The sequence below is a fragment of the Bufo gargarizans genome, chromosome 9, assembly GCF_014858855.1.
Source record: "Bufo gargarizans isolate SCDJY-AF-19 chromosome 9, ASM1485885v1, whole genome shotgun sequence".
In the NCBI taxonomy this organism is placed as follows: Eukaryota; Metazoa; Chordata; class Amphibia; order Anura; family Bufonidae; genus Bufo; species Bufo gargarizans.
Window position 1 is genome coordinate 23290780 of NC_058088.1, and position 10309 is coordinate 23301088.

The 10309-nt window shown below is 49.3% G+C and overlaps 1 protein-coding gene across 1 annotated transcript; it reads left to right on the forward strand.

Moving 5' to 3' along the window:
- Positions 1-196: 196 nt before the first annotated feature.
- On the forward strand, positions 197-7404 carry PPP1R11 (protein phosphatase 1 regulatory inhibitor subunit 11). The gene is made up of 3 exons (XM_044305375.1): positions 197-537; positions 1905-2013; positions 5560-7404. The coding sequence occupies exons 1-3, from the start codon at positions 463-465 to the stop codon at positions 5730-5732; spliced, it is 357 nt and encodes a 118-aa protein (XP_044161310.1). The 5' UTR covers positions 197-462; the 3' UTR covers positions 5733-7404.
- Positions 7405-10309: the final 2905 nt, after the last annotated feature.

Here is a 10309-nt window from a genome sequence, read left to right on the forward strand (position 1 = left end):
CGCCATTGGTTCTGAGTCATAGCAATGAAGAGCGTGACGAGCTGTCTGCAGAGAGGAGCCATTTTACTGGCGCCCCATAACGCTTTTACAAGTAGCCTTATCTCCAGAAAAATGGCGCTCAGACACCACCTGTAACGCAGTGTGTTCTGGAGACGTTATGCAGGCGCTTGGCTTCCGTCACAAAACGGCGAAGAAACGCGTCGGCCATCATGGTCTCGGGCAGAAGGGAATTTGGGATCGTGACTAACGGCGAACTATGACGGGATGACGATCACAGGCTAGACGCACGAAACGGCGCCTGTATCTGCGAGAAAAAATAAACGTCATCCGAACGGGGAAGCGGCTCCCAGTACCAGGGAGGAGAGCGGAAGTGGGCGGACAGAGCGCCGGAAGTCGGGGAAGTAAGTTAGACGGTCTGTCCTCCTGTGAAGCGTTCTCCCGTTGTACTCGGTATCCATTGACATGGCGGAATCTTGTCGGACGGCGGTGGAGGAAGGAGCCGCGTCCAGCACCGTGACCGAGAACGAGGCCCAGCCGGTGAGTGACGTCATCAGACGGAGGGAGAGACGCCGTAACTTTATTAGCAGTTTTCCTCCAGACGAGAAGCGGGGGACATGCAAACAGGTAGCAGGGGCCCCCACAGCTGTGATAGGCAGGGGCCCCCGCTCCCAGGCACAGCCTCTATCCCTTCATGAGCTCGCAGATGGTCCTGTCGTCACCGCAATGGCGGACTGGCAGAGAGAACCCTCTTAAAGGGGCGTCCTCCCCGTATGATTGGCATCTGTGTATTTAAAGGGGTTGACCACTTTCTAATAAAATTTTCGAGGTGACCTAATCTGATGTGAAGTGACCTGGCAGGCAGCCATGGGTCCCCTGTATAACCAGTGGCTGACGGTCGGGGGATTCACCCTCTTGAGCCGCAACTCCCAGCGTGCTCGGACAGCCTGCAGCTATTAGAGCATGCTGGGAGTTGTAGTTGGGCATGCCTTGCTTTAGCTCATGCATAACGGCAGCACAACCTCCTGGATCTGCACTGAGCCTGCAAAGAAAGTCCTTGACGGGACCCATGGGCAGCGCGCGTGCCCGACCAATGAGCCGGGTTACACCCCCTCATGCCAGTGCAGGTCAGGTCCAAATCTCCTTATATACTGGTCCGTCCCTTAAAGGGATTCTGTCACCAGATTTAACCCTATTAAGCTAGCTGACATTAGCGATGTGCTAAACCTAACGAGCCTACTCCTACTCTTATCTATGCCCCCGTTACTCCAGAGATCTAACTTTTATAATATGCTAATTAGCCGGGGGGGGGGGGGGGGCGTTGTTCCTGCACCGCCAAGGCCTGATTGACAGGGCCAGGCAGCGCTCGCATCTGTCTGCCAGCCCCGTGCTCTGGTGAAATCTCACTGTTCAGCATTCGGCGCAGGCGCGGTGAGGCAAAGATGCTCGCAGGCTGCCAGCTTCATCACCACGCCTGCGCCGAATACTGAACGGCGTGAGATTTCACCAGAGCACGGGGCTGGCAGACAGATGCGAGCGCTGCCTGGCCCTGTCAATCAGGACTTGGAGGGAGGCGACAAAGGTGGGAGACCGGAGCCTCTAGGAGCGGGAACAACGCCCCCCCCCCCCCTGCACCTAGAGGCTAATTAGCATATTATAAAAGTTAGATGTCTGGCGTAACGGGGGCACAGATAAAAGTAGGAATAGGCTCGTTAGGTTTAGCACATCGCTAATGTCAGATGGCTTAATAGGGTTAAATCTGGTGACAAACTATTGCTAATGGCCTGCTCTACCTGTTGAAAAAAAAAACGGTCACCCACTTCCCACGGTGCCGTTTTGTGTTTTTGTCCCCTTGTGACGGCCACGGGAATCTCTGCTGCTCTGAGACGTTCATTGTCTATTTGCAGGAACCGCGCTCGCTGACCATAAAGCTGAGGAAGAGGAAACCTGATAAGAAGGTGGAGTGGACGTGCGACACGGTGGATAACGAGAACCTGGGAAGGCGCTCCTCGAAATGTGAGAGTCAGCAGAGACGACGTGTCTTCGCGGGCAGACCGATCAGCCTTGGTGTCTTTGAGGCCTTCACGACCTCCTGAGAAGGTTGAGGGAGGGGTTGACCAAAGTGGATAAGATAAATGTCATTCTGCTCTGCTGCGCCATGGAGATGTACAGACAGACCTAGTGCTCACGGCCACCCCAATACACATGGGCTAGGCTTGGCCGAACGTGCCCGTGTCCTCAGTGGGCAGTAAGCCGGTGCCAGGCGCTTCAGGTGGCCGCTTGTCTCCTGCGGAAACAAAGCACTGAGCAAACTGAAATTCCCCAGCCCGATCCTTCTTTATAGCGGCGTCACCCGTCGGAGGAGAATCTGGGCGCCAAATCCGCAGGTTTGGCCAATGTTGCGCTTGTAAAACCAACCAAAATTCCTCTACATGACCTGGCGGTGCATGCTGGGAGTTGTGGTTCTAACACCGCTAGAGAGCCAAAGGTCGGATCTAAAAGATTAGTCCACAAACAACATCCGCTTCCGTGTTTATACCAACTGCGGCGTTAAAACAGCGTCGAGAGTTAGTCAGATTATATGTCCGCTTATTTCGGGGAGCGCGGTCCTAGTGCAGAGGTCGCTAGTTAAGCGCGGGTCCTTATCATGTTTTTGCCATCCATTTAAGATGTTGTAAAAAATAAAAATAAATAATACAAAAGTGCAGCACACTACGTTTTTGTGTCCGGTAAAAAATAAAAACAGTTACGTTACTTTTTTAAATTTTTTTTTTTTTACAGTGGAACTCTAAGGTCACTGTATGGCATCCGTTAATGTATACTTTTTTTGTATATGTTAAACAGACGGCAAAAACGTGATGTGCACCCCGCCCTAAAGGAGATTTCCAGAAGCAGCGATAATCTACCGGGACGTTTCTCTCCGGGCATCGGTGGTGATAGAGCGGGAGGAGCTGAGCAGGTGGATGTGTAGTAGGAAAAAAGGATTCAGTAAAACTTGGATTTCATTCATTTTTAATTCCTTCTGATTCTGGGCCTTAAAGTCCAGGGGGCGGAGCTATCAGTGATTGGCAGGCTTCCCTCTATGACTGTATACAGAGAGCTGTCAATCACTGATAGCTCCGCCTCCTGGACTTTAAGGCCCGGAATGAGCAGGAATTTAAAGGAATGAAATCCAAGTTGTACTGAATCCTTTCCTACAATACTACACCTCACCCTGCTCAGCTCCTCCCGCTCTATCACAGAATATTTCACATTTTCTTGGTGACAGGTTCCCTTTTAAAGCCCATCTGTCAGCAGCTTCGTACCTCTGAAACTGGCTGACCTGTTACACGTGCATTTGGCAGCTGACAGCATCTGTGTTGGTCCCATGTGGCTGCATTGGTGAGAAAGATTAGGTTTTGATATATGCAAATGAGCCTCTAGGAGCAACGGGGGCGTAGTCATTACACCTAGAGGCTCTGCTCTCTCTACCACTGCTGGGCCCTCTGCACTTTGATTGACAGGGCCGGGTGTGATGATGTTTACGCTGCCTGGCCCTGTAGAGAGAGCATAGCCTCTAGGAGTAATGACCACACCCCCGTTGCTCCTAGAGGCTCATTTGCATATATCAAAACCTATTCTTTCTCAGCAATGCGGACACATACTGTATGAACAAGCGCCAGACAAGGGAAGCGCACATGTAACAGGTCAGCCAGTGTCATAGGGACAGAACTGCTGACAGATGCCCTTTAAAGCCTTTATCCCAGTTTGTCTGACTTGACTCTTAGGGCTCACGCACACGCCCGTAGTTTCTGTTCAAAAAATGCGTATCGGATCCATTCATTTCAGTGGGGCTGCAAAAGATGTAGAAGACCGCACAATGTGTGCTGTGCGCGTCCCTTCTGTAGCCCCGCAAAACAAATAGAGCGTGTCTTACTCTTGTCCGTTTTGCGGACAGGGATAGGACATTTCTACGGAAGTTAAAATAAATGGTGCATTCGGCCGGGACCCATGATTCGCAACTACAAAACACGGCTGTGCCTTTCTAAGCCTCATTCAGACGTCAGTGATTTCCCTTATACCTTATCTCTGTGGAGGATCCAGTCCTGGTTTTGGCTCAAAATCACTGACCGAACCTTGGGGGGGGGGGGGCGGGGGCGGCACACTTGCACGGACTATAGTTACCATGGCAACACATGTTTTTAGCCACCCCCCCTTCCTAATATGGCTAGAACTGGCGGCTTCCAGGTCCGCCCTAACATCTTCCCAATTTGCTTCCATCCCCGTGACACATTTTCCTGGCTATATTAGGAACGTCGGTGACATCTGAGAGTGGGCATTTGTGGATCGTCCTCATCAGGTTACCACGGTAACGGATAATTAATCTCAGAAACGACAGAGAATTGGTTCTCAGGTGCCAGTGACACGTGAGGCTCTTCCCTTCGCCTGTGTGGTGTATGGAGGGCAGCTCAGGTTTGGGCCGATCACCGCGCTGGTCCCGGCCTCCATATTCCTTCCTGAAAGCCGGAAGTTTAGAATCTAGTCATGGGCTAAATACCCGCATGTAACCCACAGGACATAGAGAGCCAGCATTGCTCCGCCATGTCTGCCTGGCATTACTAAACTGAGGCCCGAATCCATTCAGACCACTGCACAGTTACTCGGCAGTGCGGACATATAATCCATTACGTCCCCAGGTTCCTGAATAATGTTACTAGTTTTTATTTTTCGATTATGCACATACAGTGCTAGGAAGACATGACATGTCAGGTAGAGATAGCACTGCCTCCATGTTTCTCCTCGTAAATGAGGTAGGTACAGACAGTACAGCCTCCCTTTTCCACTTTGTAAATGATGTAGGTGCGTATATTACTGCCTCTTTATCTCACTGTAATGTATATAAGCACAGGCAGTACTGACTCACTTTATCTACCTGTAAATTATATAGATAGTACTGCCTCCCTGTAGATGATGTAGGTACAGATAGTACCGTCTCCCTGTTGCTCCCTGTAAATGATGTAGCTACAGATAGTACTGCCTCCCTGTAAATGATGTAGGTACAGAGATAGTACTGCCTCCCTGTAAATGATGTAGGTACAGAGATAGTACTGCCTCCCTGTAAATGATGTAGGTACAGAGATAGTACCGCCTCCCTGTAAATGATGTAGGTACAGAGATAGTACCGCCTCCCTGTAAATGATATAGGTACAGAGATAGTACTGCCTCCCTGTAAATGATGTAGGTACAGAGATAGTACTGCCTCCCTGTAAATGATGTAGGTACAGAGATAGTACTGCCTCCCTGTAAATGATGTAGGTACAGAGATAGTACTGCCTCCCTGTAAATGATGTAGGTACAGAGATAGTACTGCCTCCCTGTAAATGATGTAGGTACAGAGATAGTACTGCCTCCCTGTAAATGATTTGTGGATGATATAAGGCAGGAACAATTAGTACTGCCGCCCGTGTTTCTCCCAGTACACGATGTAGGGCAGGCCCAGATGGTACTTTTTAAGCATCTTTCTGCAGAGCCAGATTTGACGAGTCTTTTGCCCCATTTCGTGATTCTTGCTTTCTCATTCAGGCTGCTGCATCTACGAAAAACCGAGGGCATTCGGCGAAAGCTCAACCGAGAGCGAAGACGAAGACGACTACTGCAATAGCTCTCACTGTATCCGGGGCCACAAAAAGAGTACACCTGGGGGCAAAGAGACACCTCCGCCAAGCCACGACAGCGCCAGCAGCATGCAGCACTGAGACATCAGGGCGAAGAGTGACCGAGTGCATCCTAAACATTGCCGTTCCCAGCGGCCGCTACTGCCTCATGTACTGTGACTGTCTCTCTTTCCGACTGTGACAGACACCAGGGCAGAGAGCCGCCTCTGTATTCAGGTCTTTGTATTGAGATGCAGCCGGTGAGAGTCCGGGGGAAGTCGGTGTAGAGCGGTTGACCTGATGGCTCGGTCTGGGGAGGGTTCATTGATGAGACTATAACATATCGGTGACCATTCTCACACATGTGCTCTGTCATTCTCGTCCCTGCTGACATCATGGCTCATCTGCTGGCCTCTAACTTATTGAATGTACATGCATGGCGCATCCCCTTCCTCTGCTGATATTCAGTGGCTTCCACAATTGCTTCAGACCAATATAACATGATATATCCTACTGAATGTATTTATTGACCAGCCTTCTCTAAATTATACCGCCAGAAAACTCCCATGAAATGGGACTATAGTTATTGCAACTTGAGGAAAGTATCAGTAAAGGGCACTTACCCCTTAGATTGTTGGCTTCAGTGTGCCCACTATTCCAGCCTCGACAGAAGTTGTCACCTGCTTTGCCGGACAACCGGACAATAGATCTGCCTATTTATGCAGTTCTATAGGCATATGTAGCCGAACAATTTGGTTTGCTCTTCAGGAGTCTTAGTTGCGTGGGTTCTTGTTGTCTATAGGGCATGTGGACATTAAAAGGCCTCATTGACAAGACCGTAGGGCCGACATGCCGGTGTGGCAGACAGCGGGTCTACAAAACGTGTTTCGGCCGTCTGCACTCCACATTGCAGTGCGGGCCTACTGACTTCAACGGGTCTGCAAAATGCGGGGAAAGATAGGACATGTACTTTCTTTTGTGACGCAGAGGCATCAACCCGGAAACGCACGGAAACCCTTCCTTGGGCTTCTGGGTCGCTGCCTCTGGACCACAAAAGATAAAACATGTCCTATCTTTCGCCGCAGATTGCGGACCCGTTGACGTCAGCGTTTTCTGGTCTGCAACACAGGCATGGCGGCCCGATGGTTGTGTGTAGGAGGCCCAATCCCAAGCAGAAGACCCTCTGTGTTAGACCACATTCCCCCTGTAATTGAAATGTGTGACCTCCTGCAGCCTCCCTACTGATCACCACCAGGACATTTTGGGAATAGGCTATCCGGATGGGGTAGCCTTCATAATTTCGACTGCAGATCATCCATCTTTTCCATGGACTGAGACACCTGAATAGAATTGTTGACAGAAGAGGAGAACTCAAGGACTTGTATTTCCTTATCGTTTGTAAGGAGGAAATGCCCTTTAAGTCCTACAGTAAACAATCATTTGGTTGAGCAGCCAGTCAGCTGTATATGTGACTAGTAGGGATTACGCCTTACAGTCTGCGGGGGTAGGCTGACAAGATGGCCGATTTCTTGGTACTGTCTCCTGCACCATCACCTTCGTGATTCCACTTGATTTCTTCGCTCTCTACCCTTTGATCGGTCGGGTTTATTGAGAGGCACACAGCTGTGACGTTGGCCTTTCGATTACCTTAGTGACCCCATTAGCATGGGTCCCCTCGATATTACTGTTCAGTTTTCTTTTGCTCTTTATAGAAAACTATATTGTTGTTTTTTTTTTTTTTCTTCTTCTTGGAATTAAATGATTTTGTTTTGTTTCCCAGTCTCTCTCTCTTCGTGAGCCGTTCTGTTGTATTAGGCTGACATTTAAAAGGCATCCGAAACATCGTCTTCTCCTCTGCAAGTAGTCTTTATATCAAGCCTCTACTCTTGGGTATACAGCTCCTACACGGAGCTATGGGCCTGGTCGTTGACTACAAGCAAAGAGATAGATTTAGAGGTTCCCGGCAATCTGCCCGTCTAAAGGTGGAGCCGATCACTCGAAAGAGCGAAACCCTAATTCATTGGGCAAAGCAGTTGTCGTTGCTGACAAGTAAATGATCATTGCTGGGCAGCAGATTATTCCGTCTGAACAGCGATCTGCTGCCAGATACAATGCATCTGTATGAGGACAAGCGATCAATCGTAAATGCAGCACTTCACCTCCGCTTAACGAGCAGCAACTGGCTTCTAGTCGTCCCATCCACATTAAAGGGGTTATCCAACAGTATAAACCCCCCCCCCCCCCCCCTTCTATGGAGGAGAATGGTCCCCGGAACCTGTGTCCCTCCAGATCCCTGCACTGCTGCATCTCCCGGTCATGCAGATCAAAACATACGGGGGGCGGTGCAGCCAATTGCAGGCCGTGACGATGGCCAGCCCCCCTTGCATCACGGGTGACATCACATTGATGCTAGGGAAGCGGGTCACGGACTCGTCGCCGGATGTTTGGATCAGCACAACGGGGAGATGTAGCAGCGGCCGTGCAGGATTCCGAAGGGACGCGGGTAAGTATCTTCCATAAGAGGGGGCCGGGCATTGTGGGGGGTGTTTATACTGTTGGCTAGCTCCTTTAAGCCCTCTATGTAACATGAACCTACAGGATAATCTCATCCAGAGCTCTATGGTGACCTTTGTAGTGTCAGCCGGTCCATACTCTTCACACCCTGTAGGGTAAATATCCCCAAGGAGACATAAAAGCTAAAAAAAATAAGTAAGTTGCCCATGGCTGTTAGCCAAAATCTCTCCCGACTCCCACATACATGCTGTTTCTCGCCAAGCGTATACGTGTTTTCAGTGGGGAAAGAAGAGGGCAGATGCACGAGGCAGCAGCTTATCGCCTGGGAGAATACAGCGGTAACGCCTCGTCCACATTTCCATCTTGCACTGACGTGTGCTGTTTGCGTTTTCTGTGGGCAGCACACGTACCCGTGGATTTGAATGAGTCAGTTCACACATCAGTATCCTTTACTGACTGCGGGTGTCTAAAATAAAAATCACGGAGACATGCATGTGGACCAAACCCGTAAATCACGGACACAACATGGATGGCATCTGTGTCGCGTTCATTTTTCACTGAAGACTGATAGGAGATGCTCTGGAAATAAATTTTCAGCTGAGCAGCGTATAGATTACGGATGACACTCGGAGGGTAAAAACGGACACGGATCCTTAACGGATGAAACACGGATGCTTTTTTTAAATTTTATTTATTTTTTACAGACTTGAAAATGTGGACGAGGCCTAAGGCTTTCAAATTCAACATGGCCAGTCGTCTCCCCCAACCTCATCTATTGAGAGTCAGGAGCTCCATGTACAAATTAGGCTACTTTCACTCTCGCGTTTTGGCTTTCCATTTGTGAGATCCGTTCAGGGCTCGCGCAAGCGGTCCAAAACGGATCCGTCCTGACACACAATGTAAGTCAATGGGGACGGATCCGTTTTCTCTGACACAATAGAAAACGGATCCGTCCTCCATTGACTTTCAGCGGTGTTCAAGACGGATCGGTCTTGGCTATGTTAAAGATAATACAAATGGATCCGTTCTAAACGGATGCAGACGGTTGTATTATCTGAACGGAAGTGACGGATCCGCACCAAATGCGAGTGTGAAAGTAGCCTTAGATTGTCCACTTGTCCCGTGGATGTCAGCAGTAGTGATGAGCCACATAGGCAATATTCGAATTCGCGATATTTAGCAAATTTTTGGCCTAATATTCACCATAAATTCGTGATCTCCAGTCATTATATTCTTGATTGCGAAAATCTGCAATGTAATATGCGCATATTGCGCGCTCAATACAGGCGTGGCTCACTTTTGCAAAATTTTTCAAGCTGCTAGAAGTTCCCTGAGACTGGAGAAAATGGTTGGCAGCAACTTTCGGGACTCCTGATCACTGTAAGTAATTTTACATTACAGCACCGTGCTCCAATATATTCGCGATTGCAAAAATCGCCACTAATGATGCGCATATTTTGAGGGTAGGTTCACACGGGGAGGAAGTTTGAGGCAGAATGGATTTGAAAGGAATCGGAAATATATGGGAAGGATTTATACTTCTTGCTGGATCCACTTGAACCTGCCTCAAAATCTCCATGTGAACCTACCCTCTGACACACGGCACGTACCCTTTGGCAGAACCTGGGGCCTTGTGCATTGACATAAGGGAGAGACGAAGGAGGCTTCACAGGGAACGTAATATAACAACAAAGACAGGTGCACTCTGCCGTCTCACTAACCCTCGTACTGGTGTAAAATTGAGAATTAGCCAACATATCCTGCTTGGAGGACATGTCTGAGCCTGAGCACCGCGCCAAGGTTTCTCAAGTAGCTCAGGACCTAATGCTAAACCTACATGTGCCGTATGGGCAATACCAGGAGCCATACGGCACAGTTAGGTTTAGCATTAGGTCCCGAGCTACTTGAGAAACCTTGGCGCGGTGCTCAGGCTCAGACATGTCCTCCAAGTAGGATATGTTGGCTAATCTCTCAATTTTACACCAGTACGAGGGTTAGTAAGACCGCAGAGTGCACCTGTCTTTGTTATTGTTATATTGTTTTTACTGTTTATCACATCCACACATTTGCTATCCTGTGTAGGATGTCCATTGTGGTACTTGTGGTCCGCTGCGGGCATCCTCCACTGTATGCATTTTTGCTTAGCCATTAGCATTAGCAGCGGA